The sequence below is a fragment of the Gadus morhua genome, chromosome 6 (assembly GCF_902167405.1).
Source record: "Gadus morhua chromosome 6, gadMor3.0, whole genome shotgun sequence".
Taxonomy (NCBI): Eukaryota; Metazoa; Chordata; class Actinopteri; order Gadiformes; family Gadidae; genus Gadus; species Gadus morhua.
In genome coordinates, this window is record NC_044053.1 from 1,205,112 (window position 1) to 1,229,894 (window position 24,783).

Genomic DNA, 24,783 nt, shown 5'->3' on the forward strand with positions numbered 1-24,783 from the left:
CTAGATTAAACAAAGTTAGCAGAGAAGGTGTTGAAACGCCTTTACGCAACAAGTTGTTTCCCTTAAACCACCTGATGACGCGTTGCTCCCCTTAACCACGCCGTCTCAGTTCTCTAGTCACCAGTGAACTCACAGCTCCTGAGAGCAGCTCGTGATTCTGCTGTTCGTCAGCTTCCTGTGGTTAACTCGCTGATCTCAGCCTCTCTTCTCGTATCAACACCTCTGAACATTTCACATTTCCAGCGTCTTCAGACTCCAACTTTCTGAGGTACGCTATGGTTTTCAGCTAACAGTGTTCATTTATGCCTTATTAATAGTAGTTCTGGTTGTTAAACTTGAATCACCCTTAATGATCACTAGTTTTAGTTTTGACCAACGATTTAAAATAGTAATTCAAATAATAATGTTTATGGTACCTTCAAATGGGCTATGGCTAGCAATTTAATAATCATAGTAATAATAGTAATATTTCAATTTGTAATGCAACACGGGAGAAACACTTTCATAAGCAATGAAGAAGTCTCTGAAATAAAGATTGGGAGGGCAGCTTTAGTTACCGAGGTAGGTGGTTGATTAGGTAGTTGGGTAGGTAGTTGGTTAGGTAGTAAGGTAGTTGGTTGGGTAGGTGGTTGGTTGGGTAGGTAGTTGGTTAGGTAGTAAGGTAGTTTGTTGGGTAGGTGGTTGGTTAGGTAACTGGGTAGGTATTTAGGTAGGTGTTTGGTTAGGTAGTTGGTTAGGTAGTAAGGTAGTTGGTTGGGTAGTAAGGTAGTTGGTTGGGTAGGTGGTTTGGTAGGTTAAATCATGCACTATTTTCCATTGACTATAGTCTCGTCAGTAGTTAACACTAGGATGTAAGTAGCTGGCCTTGGGGTTATCTTTTGGTAACACTTTGTATAGTTCACATCCTTTGTCCGTTCTTGCACACAACCGTCTAGACTGAGCAATCCTTTTAAAGGACAACCACTCGATCAATATTATTACATGTTTTGTTAGTTTCCATTTATTACTTATTTGAGGTTTGGTACATCATAACAAGGATTGGTGAATCATAAGTAATTACTGAAGGGGTTTGTTCGATCATTACGGAGTACTAGCGGATTAGTACATCATACGTAGTTCGATGTTTTATAAATCATCAAATCAAAAGTAGTTACTGGTTGGTACTAGGGCTGGGACGACGCGTCAACGTAATCGATGACGTCGACGTAATTTATGCGTCGGCAAAAAATGTGCTTCGATTAAAAATAAAAAAATAAAAAAATAGATGGGCGGCGCCGGAGCGTAGTTGCAACGCCAGTGGCTCCGCAGACTTTCATAAGTGCAAGGCGCCACGCACCCCCTCCTCTAAAGTATGGGAATTCTTTAATGTGAAAGGAAACGATTCCGTGATATGTCGTCTTTGCAAAATGGAGATGACTTTCCATTCTAGCACCACGGCAATTCACCAGCACCTGAAGAGGCGCCACCCGGTAGCAGCTACACATGACTGAGCACCGTAGAATTCTAAGAATGCATTACTTTGCACTTTTATTTTGGAATTTAAAGGCAATAAACATGTATTGAAATGTTAAGGAATTCATATTTCTTTCATTCAGATATGTAAATCAACATGAAGAAATTGCTATTTGTCAATTAATGGGGAGATAATCGAAATCGAATCGGACTGAAAAAATGAATCGTTAGATGAATATGCATCGAAAAAATAATCACTCGATTAATCGTTTAAAAAATAATCGTTTATCCCAGCCCTAGTTGGTACGTCCTAACTAGTTCTAACCCTTGACGTATCTTTAAGCTGTGGTGTGTGTGATGCAGCTGTAAACCAGGTGGGATCAGATGTGTGTCTATGAAGCAGGTGAACATGTCCAACCCGGTGGTGAGCCAGCAGCCGGGGGCCAGCTCCTACGGGACCAACGTCCAGACCGGAGCCTGGAGCTCCGGCCTCTGCTCCTGCTTCAACGACATGCCCATCTGTAAGCGCACACACACGCACACGCACACACGTGCTCGGACACACGCACACACAGAACCACCCAGTCCAGTAGGAGAGGTGTGAGGAGTGGGGACATTGTAGAAGGTGTCCGTGTTCCTCAGGCTGTCTGGGCTGCCTGTGCCCGCTGGCGCTGGGCTGCTACACCGGCCACCACTACGGAGAGGCCTTCTGCCTGGGCATCGTCCCCGGAGGGATGACCGCTATGAGGACACACATGAGACTCACCTATGGTATCCAGGTAACTACGGTCCACCTGAGAACACATGACCAATACAGGCGTTCACGTAGTGTGAGTTAAGACCAACACATGTTTTCATAGTTATGATGATAGATCGATAGTAATCAATAGTTACGGTCCAATTCAGTTTAATTCAGGTTAAGTTCCCTATATCTCAGTCACCTATGATCCGTTTTCAGCCCCATTCGCAGCTTATATCTGTTCTTGAATTCTCTTTAAGTCAATTGACCAATTGGCTGTGTGACCCTACAGGGTAGCATCCTGAATGACGCGCTGATGACGTCGTGCTGTGGTTGGCTCGAGGTGTGCAGGATGGCGCGAGAGATGCGCAGCAGGAACGGAGACGTTTGATCTATAAAGTTATCTCTATAAAGTTATTTCTATAAAATTATCTCTTATCTCTCCTGTCTGCTGTTTTCATCCATTTCATTGCATTTATTCTACATTAAAATTGTTAATTAAACGTTGTTTACTGTTGATCATGTAGTGAAAATGTGTGCGATAATTATTTTTCAAGAACATATGGAGGAAACACATGATTGAACCGAACTGTTTTAGGACAGGTTCACTGTTTACGTTATTGATCAGAAATCCATAAACCGATAAACCGTTTACCGTTAAACCGGTGATACCCCACGTCGCTTTATACTCACCTCTGATTGGCTCATGGCCCGTCCTCGTATATACATAGATCTGATTGGCTGTTGGCGCTCTCCGGCTACCCTGGGTATTTATATACATGGATCTGATTGGCTGTTGGATCCGTGGCCTGGCAACAAGAAAACGCTGACCGCCCCCTGAGCCGTACAACCGGTACTCAACGAATATTGAGAGCAACGCACAGATTATTGAGAGTAACACACCGAGTATTTGTAGTTAACCCCGGTGTATTGGTAGTAGACCCCGTGTGTCGGTAGTTAACTAGGTTTAGGTTAGTTAGGTCTCGATGTCGTCGCGGACCCTCCCGCTGCTCTTCCTCGGGCTCGGCGGGGAGATGCTCTACATCCTGGACCAGCGGCTCCGCGCGCAGAGCATCCCGCCCGACAAGGCCCGCAAAGGTACTAGACGTCATCACGTGATCACATGTGTTCTCTTCTCTGTACCCGGTACCCAGCATCACGATCACCTCTCTTCAGTACCCGGTCCTCATGTGTTGGAATTTCACGTGTTCACTTCCCTTCAGTAGGACGTATTAACCTGTCTTGAAGATAAGAAGTATAATATTCACCTGCAGGTGGACGATCGTTCATTAATTAAAGGCTTGTCGTAAATGGTTCAAAGCACAAATATCCAAGAGGCTGTTGCATTATTAACCAATTATTGTAACCTTGGATTTGATTCACAATGAATGAACCATAAATGATGGAGCCATCCCAGTTCATGTGTTAACCATCCCCTGGTTACCAGGACAACCTGACGAAGTTTGTCACTCTCCTTTGACTATAAAGTCTCGTCCGAAGCTGACTGGATAGAGAAGGACAGAAGGAGAGGTAGTATGGCTTCTCTGGCTCCCTAGTCTCAGCTGTTGCTTTGGGCCTAGAACCAGAGGCCCCATGGTGGGTGAGGTGTAACAGGGGCGGAGGGGCACACATGGTGGGTGATGTGTAACGTCCTTGTGGGGCCGGGGGGGGGGGCAGGGCTGCTGCTTCCTAGGGCCGCGGGACAGAGGCTTGGGGGGGCCGGCCTTAGATCGCTGCTTACTAGCCACTGCGATAGCAAGGGCTTCTGGGTAACCCCTGGCTCACTCCGTCTCCATGTGCAGTGATGAACGACATCATCACCACCATGTTCAACAAGAAGTTCCTGGAAGAGCTGTTCAAGCCCCAGGAGCTGTACTCCAAGAAGGCCCTGCGCACGGTGTTCGACCGGCTGGCCCACGCCTCCATCATGAGGCTCAACCAGGCCAGCATGGACAAGGTACCGAGCCTAGCTCCAAACATAGCACCTAGCACACAGGTAGCATGGACAAGGTACCTAGCCTAGCTCTAAACATAGCACCTAGCATACAGGTAGCATTAAGAGCGTACCTAGCCTAGCTCAAAACATGGCACCTAGCATGCAGGTAGCATGTACAAGGTACCTAGCTTAGCTTTAAATATTCCTTGCATACAGCTAGCATTGACAAGCTAGATTGCCTGGGACTCTCTCCCCCCTCCCTGAGCTCTACGACCTGATGACCCTGACTCACCCTCTCTCCCCCCCTCCCCCAGCTCTACAACCTGATGACCCCTGACTCACCCTCTCTCCCCCCCTCCCCCAGCTCTACGACCTGATGACCCTGACTCACCCTCTCTCCCCCTTCCCCCCCTCCCCCAGCTGTACGACCTGTTGACCCCTGACTCACCCTCCCCCCCCCTCCCCCAGCTCTACAACCTGATGACCCCTGACTCACCCTCTCCCCCCTCTCTCCCCTATCTCCCCACCTCCCCCAGCTCTACGACCTGATGACCCCTGACTCACCCTCTCCCCCCTCTCTCCCCCCTCCCCCAGCTCTACTACCTGATTACCCCTGACTCACCCTCTCCCCCCTCTATCCCCTCTCTCCCCCCTCCCCCAGCTCTACGACCTGATGACCCCTGACTCACCCTCTCTCCCCCCTCTCTCCCCCCTCCCCCAGCTCTACGACCTGATGACCATGGCCTGTAAGTACCAGGTGCTGCTCTGCCCGCGGCCCAAAGACTTGCTGCTGGTCTCCTTCAACCACATGGACGCCATCAAGGACCTGGTGAAGGAGGCTCCGCCCATCCTGAGCCAGGTGGACGACACCTACCGCCAGCTGATAGAGGTACTGAACCCTACCGTATCCCTACCGACCTACTGCCAGCTCATAGAGGTACTGAACCCTACCTTAACCCTACCGTAACCCTACTGCCAGCTCATAGAGGTACTGAACCCTACCGACCTACTGCCAGCTCATAGAGGTACTGAACCCTACCTTAACCCTACCGACCTACCGCCAGCTCATAGTGGTACTGAACCCTACCATAACCCTACCACCAGCTCATAGAGGCAGAGCTCCAGAGTGCGCCTAATTTGGGCGCACATGCGCCTAGAATTCGGAGTAGTGCGACCAAATATTTTATTTGGGCGCACCGGTGCGACTGAAAATGTATCTGGTATAACAACCCGGTATCACGCCAAGGTGTAAAATAGGTACGTTTGTCAACATCGCAAGGCGTGTTCAGGGTCACGCTTTGCCTGACCAAAGCGTCACCCTGAACACGCGTCCTTCTCCATTCGAAATGAATGGGGGAATAGCACCAACAGGGGGCGATACGTTCTCCTAGCATTTGGTGAAATTGTTACGTAGCCATATTAATCGTTATTATCTGAATGGGAAATGCAATATTTTAGGACAGATACACCATTAAACGTGTTTCTAATGACATTTCTAGCGAGAAATTTACATTTTCCTTGCATAATCTTCAGTCAGTGAATGTGTATGATCTTTATTTATCTTTATTATCTGAATGAAATGCAATATTTTAGGATCGATTCACCGTTAAACGTGTTTCTAATAACATTTCTAGCGAGAAATATACTTTTTACTTGCATAATCTTCAGTCAGTGATTGTGTCTGATCTTTAGTTTTATAGTTATTAGGAAGATTTAATCGGCTCGCTCGCATGTTTCAACGACGTCATGTTGCTAGGGACGCTGCTTTCGCTAAACTAGCAGCTCACGTGTGTCCTGCGTTTGTGTTATTAAACCGTTAACTTTTAATGATATTGTAATAACCACAGGCGAGGTATTGAGCGAAGTAAGCTTGATAGCAGGTTTATTTGATTCCACAATCGGACAAGCAGGTACAGCTCCACCGGAAAACTACAACAACCAAAACTCCCGCCCGGAAGGAAACCCCCGGAACCCCCTCTCAGAAGGCCTGCCCCTTCCTCCCAAACCCTGTGACGTGAAACACATTTTATCTGAGAGCCAACCCAGTCGCCAAAAGCATACGTTGACAGTGTACGTTTTCATTGTAACACTGGATTACGTCGCATTTCAACATAAAATAGCGTGTACACACACACACATACACACACACACACACACACACACACACACACACACACACACACAATGCATTTCGCTGCTAAAACAACAACTTGGGCTGCTTCTAGGACATTTTGGGTGGATTTTGAACGGTATGTGGGCAGGACGTTTTTTGCAGGCAGGACCTGGCAACCCTGCGCTGTTGCCCGAGGTGCAGAAATGCTCCGGAACAGATCTGGATCCACCATGGCCAAAATAATTGTCATGAATACCATGAATAGATTCATGCATTATCATTCAACTTCAACATGTGTTTTTACAGTATAGAGTGGTGGAGGGATGACGTATGTTGGCCAACCCGGAAGTGAGCGTCGACCTGGGTTTCCCTTGACAAAAAGCCAACAGGTTTTTCCATTGGATTTTGGATTATTGCAGAAAAATTAGCATCTTTGAAGCACCTCCACAAAAACTGAAAATAAATAAAAATAACTGTGCTCCAAAGAACGAAATGTAAACCAATGCATTCCTAATGGGAGTGTTTCTCCGATTTTTCCATGCTACACAGAACGAAATGTAAACCCATGCAAATAAAGACTTCATGGTCATAATAATTTAAATATCATTATTCTCCTCAGTGTGTAGGGTGGTATTCTATTTTTTTCAACTGGGCTGCATCCAGTCACTTGACCGTCATGGTTGCTATGGTGGTTGCTATCGACCAGCCCCTCTAATCCTTACATGGCTCTAAAAACCACGCGGCAAAGGAGCTGCCGTCCATTGTGTTGTTATTGTCGTAAACTAGAGTCCGATGGTTAAAAAATAGACAGATATTCCAAGGTATCCTTAAAAGGCAGCTTGGATGTTTTTATTTTCTGCAGTTTAGACTTCTTCTATAACCTATTTTTGAACGCAAAACACCAAGCTCAATGATTTAACGAGGCAGGGTTATTTGAAAGAATTTATTAAATATATATTTGTGAGAGGTCATTCCTTCTCCTGAGTTTGCTTCCTATTTATGTCTAGTGTACAACCCTACTGTCCACAAGCATCACCCCCCCCCCCCCCTCCCCATATGGATTTGGAGAATTGTTGCCACGTCCCAGTGGTGGAGGTATCATATATATGAAAGAGGGCATTCAATTATACTACAATGATCAATTAGGAGGCCGAAGCCCTAAAGGAAGTGATGCAATAGGTGACTGGGTCGACAACATTTAAGTAAACTGTACTTTGAGGTCTCTTATACATCAAAGGGGGTCTCAAAGGACGCATACGCTTCAACCTGTGGCTCCAGCCCTACAGGAAATGACTTAGCAAGTGCTCCATCTCGTTGCACCTGCACCCAGCGGCTCGCTTGCAAGATTTTGGCCTGAAGTTCTTCCCAGACCTACACCCTAGCCATCCAACACGCATATCTGAGAATCAGGCTTCTCTTTAATAATGACAAAAAGTTACGAGAGAAATACACATTCACTTTTTGTTATCTCATAAGCGGCGTGGTGCCGGCTCCTTTTGACCTTTTGACCCCAGACTTCAAAAACGTGGCCGCAGGCCAGCTGTGTCTACACACCTTAAGCCACAAATGTACACCTCCATCCCACAAAATGGGGACTAGAAACTAACCTCTGTCTTATGTACATTTACTGTACTGTGGTCACGCCCCTTTTCCGGCCTTTTCGAGATAGCTAGGGAGGCTAAAATGTTTACACACATTTCCCAGGGCCCCGAGAATGACATATCCGAGATTTGGAGTTCTAGCCCTTTTGAGAAAAAAAGTTTTCCCAAATGGACTGTCATTTGGACAAAGCCCCTCAGAAGTGTTACCTGCAAGACCTAATGGTTCAGAATGTGGTGGAAAAACCTTTTTGAGATAGGAACGTGCTACCGCCCTGAAATTTGAATACCTTATTCTAAGGCCTAACTGGGACCCCCGCACCAAAATTTGGCCCGGTCGGACCCCGAGGGCAGGATGGGGTGGCCCTTCCTGCCCGAAACTTGGCCCAGTCAGACCCCGAGTGCAGGAAGGGGGGGCCTGGACTTTCATAATCCTCGCTCTGTGACTGTAAAGGATGTTTGGTCGGATGTTATGACGAAGAATCATATTGTGAATGGGAATATTCTATAAATGTCTTGATATCATCTTTCGTCTCAACACTTCTGCTGCAGCTGCTTAAAGTCTCACTCCGAGAACCTTAAAATATGAATCAATCCATTAGAAGTATGAAAATATCTTCCCGGTGTCGTAACGGGGCAAACAAGGTGTCCTTTGACATCTACGATTCGAGGCGATTGCAACAGTGCCACACATGATCATATTTGAATATGTTTCGGGGTAGTAATTAGCTGTCGATTTTGGAGGCCTTTATCAATAATGACCAGCTATAGATTTGCTTCCCGATGGAGATTTTTGACAAATTACATGTTATTTAGCATCTACACGTTAAGCTGAGTCCAATGAGATCAAGCTCGCCCTCTTGCTACACCGAGATCATGTCCTAGACCTAGGTGTACCATGTAAAATACATGTTACCATTTGCTAGAGTGTCATGCTGGGTGTCATTGGACTCAGCTCAACGTGTAGATGCTAAATAACGTGTCATTTCAAATTTATATCGGGAAGCAAATCAATAGCTGCTCATTATTGATTAAGGCCTCCAATTTCGACAGCTAATTACTACCATTAAACATGTTCGAATATGCTCATGGCACCGTTGCAATCGCCTGGAAGCGTAGATGTTGAAGGACACCTTGTTCGCCCTCTTACGCCACCGGGAAGATATTTACATGCTTCTGATTGACTAATGAATTGATTCATGTATTCACCAAGAAGTCTGGGGTCAAAAGGTCAAAAGGAGCCGGCACCATGCCGCTTATGAGACAAAAGTTAATGTGTATTTCTCTCACAACTTTTTGTCATTATTAAAGAGAGGCCTGATTCTCAGATATGCAGGTTGGATGGCTAGGGTGTAGGTCTGGGAAGAACTTCAGGCCAAAATCTTGCAAGCGAGCCGCTGGGTGCAGGTGCAACGAGATGGAGCACTTGCTGAGTCATTTCCTGTAGGGCTGGAGCCACAGGTTGAAGCGTATGCGTCCTTTGAGACCCCCTTTGATATATAAGAGAACTCAAAGTACAGTTTACTTAAATGTTGTCGACCCAGTCACCTATTGCATCACTTCCTTTAGGGCTTCGGCCTCCTAATTGATCATTGTAGTATAATTGAATGCCCTCTTTCATATATATGATACCTCCACCACTGGGACGTGGCAACAATTCTCCAAATCCATATGGGGAGGGGGGGGGGTGATGCTTGTGGACAGTAGGGTTGTACACTAGACATAAATAGGAAGCAAACTCAGGAGAAGGAATGACCTCTCACAAATATATATTTAATAAATTCTTTCAAATAACCCTGCCTCGTTAAATCATTGAGCTTGGTGTTTTGCGTTCAAAAATAGGTTATAGAAGAAGTCTAAACTGCAGAAAATAAAAACATCCAAGCTGCCTTTTAAGGATACCTTGGAATATCTGTCTATTTTTTAACCATCGGACCCTAGTTTACGACAAAAACAACACAATGGACGGCAGCTCCTTTGCCGCGTGGTTTTTAGAGCCATGTAAGGATTAGAGGGGGGTCGATAGCAACCACCATAGCAACCATGACGGTCAAGTGACTGGATGCAGCCCAGTTGAAAAAAATAGAATACCACCCTACACACTGAGGAGAATAATGATATTTAAATTATTATGACCATGAAGTCTTTATTTGCATGGGTTTACATTTCGTTCTGTGTAGCATGGAAAAATCGGAGAAACACTCCCATTAGGAATGCATTGGTTTACATTTCGTTCTTTGGAGCACAGTTATTTTTATTTATTTATTTATTTTCAGTTTTTGTGGAGGTGCTTCAAAGATGCTAATTTTTCTGCAATAATCCAAAATTCAATGGAAAAACCCAGGTCGACGCTCACTTCCGGGTTGGCCAACATACGTCATCCCTCCACCACTCTATACTGTAAAAACACATGTTCAAGTTGAATGATAATGCATGAATCTATTCATGGTATTCATGACAATTATTTTGGCCATGGTGGATCCAGATCTGTCTATTTCTGCACCTCGGGCAACAGCGCAGGGTTGCCAAGTCCTGCCTGCAAAAAACGTCCTGCCCACATACCGTTCAAAATCCACCCATAATTTCCTAGAAGCAGCCCAAGTTGTTGTTTTAGCAGCGAAATGCATTGTGTGTGTGTGTGTGTGTGTGTGTGTGTGTGTGTGTGTGTGTGTGTGTGTGTGTGTGTGTGTGTGTGTGTGTGTGTGTGTGTGTGTGTGTGTGTGTGTGTGTGTGTGTGTGTGTGTGTGTGTGTGTGTGTGTGTGCGTGTGTGTGCGTGTGCATGCGTGCTAACACGCTATTTTATGTTGAAATGCGACGTAATCCAGTGTTACAATGAAAACGTACATTGTCAACGTATGCTTTTGGCGAATGGGTTGGCTCTCAGATAAACGTGTTTCACGTCACAGGGTTTGGGAGGATGGGGCGGGCCTTCTGAGAGGGGGTTCCGGGGGTTTCCTTCCGGGCGGGAGTTTTGGTTGTTGTAGTTTTCCGGTGGAGCTGTGCCTGCCTGTCTGATTGTGGAATCCAATAAACCTGCTATCAAGCTTACTTCGCTCAATACCTCGCCTGTGGTTATTACAATATCATTAAAAGTTACATAAAGTAACGGTTTAATAACACAAACGCAGGAAACACGTGAGCTGCTAGTTTAGCGAAAGCAGCGTCCCTAGCAACCTGACGTTGTTGAAACATGCGAGCGAGCCGATTAAATCTTCCTAATAACTATAAAACTAAAGATCAGACACAATCACTGACTGAAGATTATGCAAGTAAAAAGTATATTTCTCGCCAGAAATGTTATTAGAAACACGTTTAACGGTGAATCGATCCTAAAATATTGCATTTCCCGTTCAGATAATAAAGATTAATAAAGATCATACACTTTCACTGACTGAAGATTATGCAAGGAAAATGTACATTTCTCGCTAGAAATGTCATTAGAAACACGTTTAATGGTGTATCTGTCCTAAAATATTCCATTTCCCATTCAGATAATAACGATTAATATGGCTACGTAACAATTTCACCAAATGCTAGGACAGGGGTCGGCAACCTTTTGCATCAAAAGAGCCATTTTGGCCCATCTCCCGCAAAACTTTTTTTTTTGGAGCCGCAAACTTTTTAATTCACCCCCTCCCCCCTCCGGAGACGCTAACGCTGCGCACCACACAGACATTTTTTGTGACACTCTGTAAAAAAAAAACATAGTTTGTTGCATTCATGAAATTATAAAACAACAAAGAGAAAGCTGTTGAAGAACATTTTATTGCTGTTCTAACAGGAAAACCTCAAACTCTTATGAAGAGGAGAAATAACTTTGAAATAAATCAAACATATAGAACGAGTATAATAAGTCTAAACATAAAGAACACAACTAAACAGGTAAACATAGGTTTGTTGTCATCCTCTTGATTTATTTCTTTGGCTTTTAAACAATTCACCACAGCCTCACAAATGTCCTCCCCCCGTGTTTGGCCTTTTAGCGGTATCAACTCAATAATTTCTTCCTGCGGCCCGTCAGAGTTCACGTATTTGCATAACAGCGCTAGTTGTTCAATGTCGTTCACATCACTGGCGATGGAGAATGCTGGAGCTGAATTTATGTCGTTAATTTGTTGACTGGTGATGTTTTCTGACATCTTAATGGTCCTGTCCTTTACGTTTTTTGCAGAGAGAGGCATGTCTTTAATTTTCTGAACAATTTCAGTTTTGTTTTTAAAGTCCGAGAATAGATGTTCTGATATAAATGTAAATGGACTGCATTTATATAGCGCTTTTCTAACCATTGGCCACTCAAAGCGCTTTACAATATTGCCTCACATTCACCATTCACGCACACATTCACGCACCGACGGCGGAGTCAACCATGCAAGGCGACAGCCAGCTCGTCGGGAGCTAACAGTCAGGGTTAGGTGCCTTGCTCAAGGACACCTCGACACTCGAGTAGGAGGAGCCGGGGATCGAACCAACACATAAATCCATATATTTTAATGAATGTCTCTTTCAAGTATTCTCCATCTGTGAATGGCTTTCCGCACCTGACGATCTCCTGAGCTGCCGCAAAACTAGCAGCAGTTGTTGAATTTGGAGACTTGATCCATTTCTTAAAAGTAATTTTACTCTGCTCACCTTTCCGCAGCAGTTCCGAAATCGCTCTTTTCCTTTCATCTCCTGCTTGGTACTTTTCAGCAAATGCTGAGTGTTTGTTCTGGAAATGTCTTTCAACATTACATTTTTTGTTATTGGCTAATTTCTCGCAACATATCAAGCATATAGGTAAGCCTGCATCAGTAGTACTGAAAGCAAATGAATCTGTCCACGCTGAATTAAAATCTCGATTTTCCTCTGCCACTTTTCTTTTCTTGGATTTATCCATGGTTAGTTTACTCAATATTAGTCAGAGAGGGAGTTAAATGGTTAAATCTTTAGCTGTCATGTGGCATCAGGGAGTAGCCTACAGTACAGTAGACTACAGTAGCCAGTCAGCAGCGTCAACCATTGACGTTCTACGTGATCGGTCATGGCCAGCAATGTAAACAAGGAATAGATAGCATAGCATAGCATAGCGATACAATAGTCAAGTAATGAAAAAACTGTAAGGACCTTTATTATCAAAATATAACGTACTGAAACTTTAATATTCAACACACGGTAGGTCCACAACATGTATTAGCTTGTAGCTAAATAACTTTTTGACTACGAACTTTAATGCTGTAAACCCTTCTCGCTCAGTATTCGTTCGTGCAATTGGCTGTCAACGGTGGATGCTGCTGTTTGGCGGCTCACTGGAATGTCCCGCCTCCTGCCAATGGCAGCATCTAGGCTACATCCTGATGCCAGATGCCAGTTAAAGATTTAACTCCTACTGGGATTAGCCACCTGCAAATCAACAAAGCTTTGTCATTCACTCCCCCCCTCACGGTAGCGCAATTGCGCATCCATTGCGACCTCTCGTTTAGTTGACGATATATATAAAAATATATATACTTTTTTTTTTTTCTTTTTTTTTTTCTTTTTAAGAAAACTGCAGGGAGCCACGGCTGAGGGGCTAAAGAGCCGCATGCGGCTCCGGAGCCGCAGGTTGCCGACCCCTGTGCTAGGAGAATGTATCGCCCCCTGTTGGTGCTATTCCCCCATTCATTTCGAATGGAGAAGGACGCGTGTTCAGGGTGACGCTTTGGTCAGGCAAAGCGTGACCCTGAACACGCCTTGCGATGTGGACAAACGTATCTATTTTACGCCTTGGCGTGATACCGGGTTGGGTATAATTAGTATTATTATTTTTTTTACAGAGCAGTCTATTCATAATATTGTAATGACCACGGAAGAGGCAGTGAATGAAGTATTGATTAGACAGCGATTTATTAGATACCTAATAAACCGTTGGAACACGCAAGACCGGTAACAATGGCAACGCCGGTAAACAAACCCGCGAAGCCCAATCCAGGGGCCTGTACTACGAAGCTCGATTAGAGGGTTAGCGAGGTATGTTGAGCTGAAAGCCTGGGTTAGCTGTACCATGAAAGTCGATATCTTTAAGCGTCGCTGTATCACCATGGTGACTTACGCTCGCAACCAAACCTGGTCGGGAGCAGCTTTTCAGCGAGTCTACCCGGAGATCGGCTACTTATATCGGCGTGCGCTGCTTCCTAGCCCCTCCTCCGATGATGGCGTCACCATTTGTGGGTGTTCCCATGGACCTCGACGCACTTATCGTACAGGCGTCTCTCCGGAGACAGATGGTTTTTCGGGACAAAACCGATCCCTTGGCATTGTCTGATGATATTCTTTATGAGAGATACAGATTCGGCATTTATTTAAGGCATTTATTTAATGGTCAAAATATTATTAATCAGTGGCGTAAATATCGACGGTGCAACCCCCCCCCCCCCCCGTCAACAACTCAGCGCAAGGCAAGCACGGCCCAACGTCCCCCCCCCCTCAACAACTCACAACTTGGGTGCACCATAAATACGTGCTGGTGCACCCAAATGAAAAATGTAGGCGCACCAGTGCACCCAAGGAAAAAGTTAGTCTGGAGCCCTGCATAGAGGTACCTAACCTTGTCCTAACCCTCTCATACTGACCCAGCGTCCCTGACCCTAACCCTAACCCTAACCCTGTCTCATTCTGTCCAGATCTACACTCCCCTGTCCAGTGGAGAGTTCCAGCTCATCAGACAAACTCTGCTCATCTTCTTCCAAGACATGCACATCAGGGTAATATATAGAATTTATAGATGCAGTATGTTATTTCTTGATTTATTGAGTTATGTTTACAACACATAGAGTGTGTGTGTGTGTGTGTGTGTGTGTGTGTGTGTGTGTGTGTGTGTGTGTGTGTATGTGTGTCTATAGTATATCTCTATACCTCTATGTCTCATGCTTCCCTTTAGGTGTCCATCTTCCTCAAGGACAAGGTCCAGAACTCCAACGGACGCTTCGTCCTCCCGACCAGCGGACCGGTACCGCATGGAACACAGGTCCCCAGTTTGATCAGGTACACACACACACACACACACACACACACACACACACACACACACACACACACACACACACACACACACACACACACACACGTTTGTGATTGGTCCAGGACGTTGAGCTGCTCTGTGATTGGTCCAGGCTGTTCCGCTGTAACGGGGAGGAGTCGAGGCGGTTTCAGTTCCAGAGCGGAGGGACCTACAGCAGCGCTTTGCGGCCGGGCTCCCTGGAGATGTTTGGAGACCGCGTCATCAAGCTGGGCACCAACATGTAGGACCTCTGTCACGTTAAAATTGTACCGGGGGCGAAAATTGTACCGGCCTACGTCATCAGTTGTTTGCATCTTGACAACCTGCCTGGCAACAGACGACGCGATCGTCTGTTGCCGGGCAGGTTGCAAAAAAACTTTCGGCTCATGTTTCCAAAAGACGAAATAACAATAGTACAGCGGTTAAGCCCTCAAATCAAGGGGAATTGTGCACTTTTTGAAAGAAACATGAAACTTCTACCATAGTTAGGTTATACCATTAGGTTCATTTTCAGATTTGGAGGGAAGTCAGATTTGACCTCTGAGGCCCGGTAGAGGTCAAATCCAAAATGGCCGCCATTAATATTCAAAAGTGCCTCACGTTGGAACCAAACACAGTAGAAAAACACTTAAGGTGTCATTTCCCACTAACTTTTGGGTGCCCATTCTGTATCTGATACATTTGAAACCACCAGAATTCAAGAAAATGCATTTATGTAAAGGTCAATGTAAAAAAAAAGATAAAAATATTCATTTTTTATGTACCCCAATTAATTTCTTTGTTGTCTCTGTATTATTCAGTTATTTGTTGTTATTTCATGAGATGTGTGGCTAATTTAATTCCTTCACAGCACAGAATTATCCACAGGTGACCCCCGAGACCATTTTCACAGACCACCTGCAATACCACCGCTGACCACTGGTTGAAAAACCCCTGCTTTAGAGCGTTGTTGCTAGGCAACATGGAAGGCCACAGTACTAGAGAGCACTTCAACCGACATATTCTAACAGGTAAAAGGATTGACTATGAACAAACAATATTATTACATAATAAATTACATAATATTATTCAATCAACGCATTATTGCCTCTCTTTCTTGACAATGCACATTCAGTAGCAATGATTCGGCACTCTATGGAAATCATTAAAATAGCAGTTCAAAATGTGAACCCTGGTCAGATTCCTGTCCTTGCTGCTGACCAACCACTGTATGCTCTCGCTAAACAAATACAGTGGTCCTGGCCAGACACTTATGGAGAAGATCACTTTGTGATCATGTTTTGTGGTCTACATATTGAAATGGCCATGTTGAAGTTGCTGGGAGACTGGCTAGAAGGCAGTGGCTGGACCAATGCCCTGATCCAGGCTGACATTGCAAGTTCTGGAACAGCCAATTCCTTCATACATGCCAAACATGTCACCAAGACCCGCCATGCACACCAGGTCACGGCTGCAAGTCTATACACTCCTGCAACAAGCGTACAATGAACAGTGCATATCTGATGATAAAGATGTCATGGCACCTATCAGTCTATCTTTTGAGGAGTGGTGCATTCAGCAAGCAAAGGCCAGTGTTCACTTTGACTACTGGCATAAGACCCTGTCATTGCAGCTTCTCGTTCTGCGGTACATCAGGTCCATTCGTGAAGGCAACTTCCAGCTGTACGTTGAATCCCTAACACAGATCATGCCCTGGATGTTCGCCCTAGATCACACACACTACAGCAGATGGTTTTCTGTACACATCCGTGATATGATGACTCTTGCAGACAGACACCCAGCAGTCCTAGCAGAATTCATGTCCGGACATTTCGTGGTGCACAAAACCAGCAACCAGTTCTCTGCCATGGCACTTGACCAGTGCCATGAACAGAACAATGCCATGGTCAAAGGTTCTGGTGGGGCTATCGGACTGACTGGAAATCCAGGAGCACTCAGACGCTGGATGGTGGCAGGACCAGAAATCGCCAGGATCACTAAAGAGTTTGAAGAACAGGCAACAAACCAAAAACATGGACTCAGTGACTCAAGACACCATGAACAGCAACCTGGAGTGCAAACAGCATTCCTAAAGGAGGTTAAGACACTTGTCACAGTGCTGGAAGAGATGGGGAATCCATTTCTAGAACACAGCCAAGATCTTTTAGTCATTGACACAAGAGACATCGTTGATACCCAAGTTGCTGATGCTGTAAGAAGGATTATTACCCTTGGTGAGGAGCAGTACACTGAGTTTGTGACCCAAAGGGTCACAAACTTGGATGTGTGACCCAAAGGGTCACACATCCTCTTCCAAAGAACAAGTTGCCACTGTTCAGCAGACCACCTGTCAAGAGCAAAACAAAAGAGAAGGCACAACTTGCCGCACTGAAGAGTGACTGTGGCCTTTTTTCAAGACTGTACATTTCATGTCAAACATGAGATGGAGACATCAACCACTTCTTTTCCCATGAAAACCAGGCAGCACCTCCAGCTCTGTCAAGTGGAGGAAAACTTCGGTTCGGGGTTAAAGCAGATCTGCTTCACTGCCTGGAGTCAAATCTGCCAGAAAACAAGAGTGTTCCTGAGACTGATGCAGTAATTCTAGATGGTGCAGTTGTGATTCAAATGCTGAATCCAAACAAATCAAGAACATTTCAAGAGTATGGAGAAACAGTGTTTGTACCATACATCTCTGCTCAACTAGAGGTAGGCGACCGTGTTGACCTTGTCTGGGATGTATACCTATCTGCCAGCCTGAAAGCCTCAACAAGACAAAAGAGGGGAAACGGCATGAGGAAAAGGGTTGCTCCCCTTACTGTGATGCCCAAGAACTGGAAAGACTTCCTTCGGTGTGATGAAAACAAAACAGAGTTGTTTTCCTTCCTGGCCCGGGAATCCATTAATCTGCCTGCATCACTAGGCAAGGAACTGTATGCAACAGATGGAACTGGAGTCCTCTGCTCTCCTGCTGACTTATGTGTAGCCCGCCTTGCCCCATGTTCGCAAGAAGAGGCTGACACTCGGCTACTTCTGCATGTGGCAGATGCTGTGCAGAAAGGTTGTAAGAAGGTGACCATACGTACCGTTGATATGGATGTGGTGGTGTTGGCAGTGGCTTCCTTTAGCAAAATAGCTCCTGATGAACTATGGATTTCCTTTGGTGTTGGGTCAAGTTTCCGGTTTATCGCTATTCACGAAATGGTTGCCACAATGACTCCTATCAAGTGCCTGACTCTCCCGGTCTTTCATGCTTTCACTGGATGTGACACTGTGTCTGCATTTGCTGGCTGTGGAAAGAAGACTGCCTGGGAGACATGGAAGTCTTTCCCAGAGGTCAGTGATGCTTTCCAGGAACTTCTATGCATGCCAAGTGAGGTCAGTGTAGAGTCCATGTTACTGCTGGAACGATTTGTGGTGCTCATGTATGACCGAACCAGCGAGAGCATGGAAGTGAATGATGCCAGGAAACAGCTTTTCTCCCAGAAGTCCAGGAGTTTAGAAAACATCCCTCCAACCCAGGCTGCCCTCAAACAGCACATCAAGCGTACTTGCTTTCAGACGAACATCTGGAACCAGTCACTGGTCCTGGATCCAGAGATGCCAGAGCCATCTGACTGGGGCTGGACAAAGGAAACCACTGGTTGGCAGCCACTCTGGACCACTCTCCCTGAAGCAGCAAAGTCTTGCCATGAGCTGATCCGCTGTAACTGCCAGAAAGGGTGCACTGGACGGTGCTCCTGTCTCAAAGCTGCACTTAAATGTACAGATCTCTGTTTTTGTTCTGGAGACTGTTAAGATAAAAAAAAATGAATTATTTAAAAGTTAAATAATAAATCAGTTAATCATAATAATAAATAAATACTATTATTGGCATTATTATTGGCATCATCATTATTGGCATCACAATTACTGTTGTTATTTAGGAAATAAACAACCATTTTGCACCGTTCACCTCCCTATGTCTGCATGATTTGACCTCCATATTGATTTAAATGCATTTTCTTGAATTCTGGTGGTTTCAAATGTATCAGATACAGAATGGGCACCCAAAAGTTAGTGGGAAATGACACCTTAAGTGTTTTTCTACTGTGTTTGGTTCCAACGTGAGGCACTTTTGAATATTATTGGCGGCCATTTTGGATTTGACCTCTACCGGGCCTCAGAGGTCAAATCTGACTTCCCTCCAAATCTGAAAATGAACCTCATGGTATAACCTAACTATGGTAGAAGTTTCATGTTTCTTTCAAAAAGTGCACAATTTTCATGGTTATCCGCTGTACTATAATACAGATAACGGATCGCTAGATAACACTTGTTTTTACTTTATATTGGTATTGTATTTAATTGTTTAATCGAATAGCAACAGACAACGCGATCGTCTGTTGCCGGGAAACGGGCGATCGCGTCAAATGACGTAGGAAGGTTCTTGAACATTCGCGTCCTACGTCATTTGACGCGATCGCCCGTTTCCCGGCAACAGACGATCGCGTCGTCTGTTGCTATTCGATTAAACAATTAAATACAATACAAATATAAAGTAATAACAAGTGTTATGTAACGATCCGTTATCTGTATTATGTTATTCCGTCTTTTGGAAACATGAGCCGAATGTTTTTTGCAACCTGCCCGGCAACAGACGATCGCGTCGTCTGCGTCAGGCAGGTTGTCAAGATGTAAACAACTGATGACGTAGGCCGGTACAATTTTCGTCCCCAGTACAATTTTAACGTGACATCTCCACCACCTCCACCCCTACACAGGAACCAGGACACGGTCACATGACACCCTCACACCATGACTCACCCTCACACCATGACTCACACCATGACTCACACCCTCACACCATGACTCACCCTCACACCCTGACACACCCTCACCCCCTCACACCATTACTCACCCTCACACCATGACTCACCCTCACACCATGACTCACCCTCACACCATGACTCACCCTCACACCATGACTCACCCTCACACAATGACTCACCCTCACACAATGACTCACCCTCAACCCCTCACACAATGACAAACCCTCACACCATGACTCACCCTCACACCATGACTCATCCTCACACAATGACTAACCCTCACACAATGACTCACCCTCACACCATGATTCACCATCACCCCCTCACACAATGACTCACCCTCACACCATGACTCACCCTCAACCCTTCACACAATGACTCACCCTCACACCATGACCCACCCTCACACAATGACTCACCCCCTCACCTCCTCACGCAATGACACCCTCACCCCCCCACACCCTCAAGCTGAGCTCCTCCTTGGGATACATCGTTTGTGTGTGTGTGTGTGTGTCTTAGGTACAGTGTGAGTCGTCCGGTGGAGACCCACATGTCGGGAACCTCTAAGAACTCCGCTCAGAACACCAAGGTCAGTGACGCTGAGCTAGATGCTAACCCTGCAATAGCACTCCCACAGAGATAGCACGAAGCTGAGCTTAGCCCTACCATCAACAGACTAGCCTAGCGCTGTGCTATGTTCCACGTCAAAAGACTAGCCTAGCGCTGTGCTATGTTCCAGGTGGAGGACTAGCTTACCGCTGTGCCATGTTCCACGTTAATAATAATAATAAATACAATTTATATAGCGCTTAATATGGTACTCTAAGACGCTTTACATATTGCCCTATCAAAACTATGTAAGACAGACTAGGAATGAAAGAAAAACAGAGGTTAAACAGGAAGAATAAGGTGGGAGTTAGGTGGGGAAGGCTAGTGTGAAAAGGTATGTTTTGAGGGCAGATTTGAAAGAAGAGAGGGTTGGAGAGACTTTGATGTGGGAGGGGAGTGAATTCCAAAGGGTGGGGGCAGCAACTGAGAAGGCCCAATCACTCCAAGTCCGTCGCTCAGTCCATGGAACTTGTAGCAGGTTGGCAGAATTGGACCTGAGGAATCGGGAGGGGGCGTGGTGATGGAGGAGGTCGGCAAGGTAGGGGGGGGCTAGGCTGTTGAGGGATTTTGTAGTTAACAGACTAGCCTAGCGCTGTGCTATGTTCCAGGTGAAGGACTAGCCTAGCGCTGTGCTATGTTCCACGTTAACAGACTAGCCTAGCGCCGTGCTATGTTCCAGGTGAAGGACTAGCCTAGCGCTGTGCTAAGTTCCACGTTAACAGCATAGCCTAGCGCTGTGCTATGTTCCAGGTGAAGGACTAGCCTAGCGCTGTGCTATGTTCCAGGTGAAGGACTAGCCTAGCGCTGTGCTATGTTCCAGGTGAACACAACCCCCAACCCGCTTGCTAAAGAGGAGCTCAACATGCTAGCTCGGCTCATGGGAGGCCTTGAGGGCCAGAAACCAGGCAGCGCTGACAGCGGCTTCAGGGTCAACCTCTTCGCCACAGACGAGGAAGAGGAGTAAGACTGAGATCTTTTGTTGTTCTTGGTCTCTGATTGGCTCTTATCAATTTTTATTAAAGTTTGATTAAATCCTTTCTGAGCCTGATTCTGATGTGATGAATAACGTGCACGTCTTCCCAGGGAGGCTCTGATGTCCCGACCGGACGAGCTTTCATACGGAGTGCTGAACATACAAGCTACCAAGGTACAGCCTAACCCTAACCCTACAGGTAGACTATAGACTGACCCCTGACCCTACAGGTAGACTATAGACTGACCCCTGACCCTACAGGTAGACTATAGACTGACCCCTGACCCTACAGGTAGACTATAGACTGATCCCTGACCCTACAGGTAGACTATAGACTGACCCCTGACCCTACAGGTAGACTATAGACTGACCCCTGACCCTACAGGTAGACTATAGACTGACCCCTGACCCCTAACCCCACAGGTAGACTATAGACTGACCCCTGACCCTACAGGTAGACTATAGACTGACCCCTATCCCTACAGGTAGACTATAGACTGTCCCCTGACCCCTAACCCTACAGGTAGACTAAAGACTGACCCCTAACCCTACAGGTAGACTATAGACTGACCCCTAACCCTACAGGTAGACTATAGACTGACCCCTGACCCCTAACCCTACAGGTAGACTATAGACTGACCCCTGACCCTACAGGTAGACTATGGACTGATCCCTGACCCTACCGGTAGAATATAGACTGACCCCTGACCCTACAGGTAGACTATAGACTGACCCCTGACCCTACAGGTAGACTATAGACTGTCCCCTGACCCTACCGGTAGAATATAGACTGACCCCTGACCCTACGGGTAGACTATAGACTGACCCCTAACCCTACAGGTAGACTATAGACTGATCCCTGACCCTACAGGTAGACTATAGACTGACCCCTAACCCTACAGGCAGACTATAGACTGACCCCTAACCCTACTGGTAGACTATAGACTGACCCCTGACCCCTAACCCTACAGGTAGACTATAGACTGACCCCTGACCCTACAGGTAGACTATAGACTGACCCCTAACCCTACAGGTAGACTATAGACTGACCCCTGACCCTACAGGTAGACTATAGACTGACCCCTAACCCTACAGGTAGACTATAGACTGACCCCTGAGCCCTAACCCTACAGGTAGACTATAGACTGACCCCTAACCCTAGAGGTAGACTATAGACTGACCCCTGACCCCTAACCCTACAGGTAGACTATAGACTGACCCCTGACCCCTAACCCTACAGGTAGACTATAGACTAACCCCTAACCCTTCCTCCCTGTTGCAGGACCAGCAGAGCGACGCAACTCTCTCAAGGATCATGGGGGAGTTTTCTGAGCAGGACGACCCAGCCCCCAGAGCCTGCAGCAAGGGGGACGACCTGCTGGCCATGATGGACATGATGTAACGCTGGGGTCGGGACCGGGCTGCTGTAGGGCGTCCTGTAGGGTAGGGGGTCCCGGAGGGAGGCTCCAGGGGGTCCCGGGGGGAGGCTCCAGGGGGTCCCGGGGGGAGTTTCCAGGGGGTCCCGGAGGGAGGCTCCAGAGGGTCCCGGAGGAAGGCCCTTCACTGAGGCCACCAGGCTCCAGGGTCGACTCCTGGCTGTCTTTAGAGCGAGTCTTGCTGCAATTGGGTTTTGAGGACGGCGAATATTTGATATCCATTTCAAAGGTGAACGATACATCCCATAATAGGTTTGAGTGTGGATGTTATAACTGGAAGGTTATCCTTGTCAGTGGAACCCATGGGGGGTTGCTATAGCAATGCAAATGATTGATCCTCCCAGCAGAAGAATTAACGACATTAAGATCATTATCCTCAGTAAACGGGGTCAACTCCGGGGTAACCTACCACTTTTCCCATAGCTGATATGTTTTACGTACGCCTCTTGTGGTCCCAGGTATTTAACATCGGGTGCTGAAAACAATTTATTTGTAAATAACAGACAGAAAACTTAATTTGTCCACTTTTTAACATAATGGATGCTTCATTGGTCATAAGCTCATTGTGTAATGTAATAAAATAGATTCCACTAGGGGGCGCCCTTCTAGTAGTGTATGTGGTCTTAAAGGCAACGCTCATAATTTTAAAAGAAGGTTGACAAATTGTATTATACAAACTACTCATGCTAAGTAATAACCGTCATTATTCTGGCGAGGAATTAACTTATTGCAATAAATAGATCCTTACATTGTGTCTTTGTACATATTCATTTGTAGAGCTACTTTATTGCTATGAACTTTGACCCTGTCCGACAGTATGCAATAGTATCCATCTGCGTCCTGCAAGACAGGCGTGACTTGTAGTAGGATGCGTGTCTTGTACTTTTCTAAATCGCGGAAGTAGGAGGCGTGTCTAGAACTTTTCTAAATCGCAGAAGTGATCTGCAGTGGTGCGCGGCTAAATAAATGACCGCAACTCGGACCTCAAACATCTCATGACCGAGCAAAATTCCGAGACAGAATTCAAGATGGTTGTGCCCAGTGTGACTTGAAGTATGAACTGTTTTCATTGTGCTTGGACTACTTTGGTGGTTTAAATGGCAATTTCAATCACTCGTATTACTGCAATACCTATCTCTTCCTATGGCCTATAGCCTACCTATTTTGAAGCGCTTGGTCCTCTGCCAATGCTACCGCGACAACAGCTTTCCGGGTGGCGTCCATGTTTTCATCCAACGACGAGCGAAATAATGAAACGCTTGAAGGGTGGGCGTGGAATTATATATATCTTAACTTCAGACTTCGACTTCAAGGAAGAGCTTGCGTAATGTGTGAACCCTGATTTCCAATACTTTTTTACCGCGAGAAGATCTCGCGTGGACTGCGATTTAGAAAAGTACAAGACACGCCTCCTACTGCAAGTTACGCCTACTACAAGTTACGCCTCCGCCCTGCGGGACGCAGACAGACCCCACAATATTACCATATGATTGTCAGTATGACCGTTTGACCGACAGTATGACTGTATGACCGACAGTATGACCGTCTTACCTTGTGACCGACAGTATGACCAACGCTAGGACCGTATGACCGTAGACTGCCAAGGGCAGATTACTGTGTATTTTGAGAAATACAAGTCTTCCGTACGTGGAGGTATGGTGAGCTTGGTCGGTATGGTAATATGGCATTGGTATGCCTTAAAAACTAAACAATCGCCAACCATGTTTCTAAAGCATACTGTGTCAAAATCCACCGTCAAACAGATGTTAGCGAAATTACGTGTGTACTGCTTTAAGGCCCCGCCTGCATTGTAGGGAGGCCATGGAGCAGAAGGGAGAACTTCAAACGAATGTTTTTTGTTGTTTTTTCAGATATAGTCTTACAATTTGGCATGGGTATACTATGGAATCTCCTCTTAATAGCCATATTTGACAGCTGAGCCTACGTATTTTGGATGCTATGTAAGGACCCCTAATAATACTACGGTTAGAATAGGGTTCCTAAGGATTTTGTAGGACACCTAATAATTCTCTTTACTGGCGCCGCCATTTTGTTTTAGAGTCGTACGTTCAGCCTCACTGAACTCGGTATACTCTCAGAATCCCGAGTGGGACCAACCAA

At 45.9% G+C, this 24,783-nt stretch overlaps 2 protein-coding genes across 3 annotated transcripts; both read left to right on the forward strand.

Moving 5' to 3' along the window:
• The first annotated feature begins 49 nt into the window (after positions 1–49).
• Positions 50–23,416, forward strand: oscp1b (organic solute carrier partner 1b). 2 transcript variants are annotated; one of them, XM_030357733.1, is made up of 13 exons: positions 50–268; positions 1,837–1,973; positions 2,484–3,289; positions 3,680–3,721; positions 3,994–4,148; positions 4,849–5,016; positions 14,478–14,558; positions 14,735–14,838; positions 14,967–15,095; positions 20,164–20,233; positions 21,074–21,213; positions 21,337–21,400; positions 22,509–23,416. In XM_030357733.1, exons 3-13 carry the CDS (start codon positions 3,178–3,180, stop codon positions 22,626–22,628), a joined length of 1,185 nt encoding a protein of 394 aa, XP_030213593.1. In that variant the 5' UTR covers positions 50–268; positions 1,837–1,973; positions 2,484–3,177; the 3' UTR covers positions 22,629–23,416. The 2 variants fall into 2 exon arrangements, with proteins under 2 accessions (XP_030213593.1, XP_030213591.1); XM_030357731.1 differs by lacking the exon at positions 3,680–3,721 and having other exon boundaries at positions 54–268.
• Positions 1,862–2,582, forward strand: LOC115545741 (cornifelin). Its single transcript, XM_030359164.1, has 3 exons — positions 1,862–1,973; positions 2,095–2,231; positions 2,484–2,582. The coding sequence occupies exons 1-3, from the start codon at positions 1,862–1,864 to the stop codon at positions 2,580–2,582; spliced, it is 348 nt and encodes a 115-aa protein (XP_030215024.1).
• Positions 23,417–24,783: the final 1,367 nt, after the last annotated feature.

What these genes read in the sequence shown, in the direction of transcription:
- LOC115545741 (XM_030359164.1), top strand. Translation starts at nt 1,862, where the DNA reads ATGTCCAACCCGGTGGTGAGCCAGCAGCCGGGGGCCAGCTCCTACGGG. An exon ending in CTTCAACGACATGCCCATCT is followed by an intron (nt 1,974 to 2,094) that starts GTAAGCGCACAC and finishes CGTGTTCCTCAG; the next exon opens with GCTGTCTGGGCTGCCTGTGC. An exon ending in GACTCACCTATGGTATCCAG is followed by an intron (nt 2,232 to 2,483) that starts GTAACTACGGTC and finishes GTGACCCTACAG; the next exon opens with GGTAGCATCCTGAATGACGC.
- oscp1b (XM_030357733.1), top strand. Translation starts at nt 3,178, where the DNA reads ATGTCGTCGCGGACCCTCCCGCTGCTCTTCCTCGGGCTCGGCGGGGAG. An exon ending in CAGGTCCCCAGTTTGATCAG is followed by an intron (nt 14,839 to 14,966) that starts GTACACACACAC and finishes TGATTGGTCCAG; the next exon opens with GCTGTTCCGCTGTAACGGGG. An exon ending in GCCACAGACGAGGAAGAGGA is followed by an intron (nt 21,214 to 21,336) that starts GTAAGACTGAGA and finishes ACGTCTTCCCAG; the next exon opens with GGAGGCTCTGATGTCCCGAC.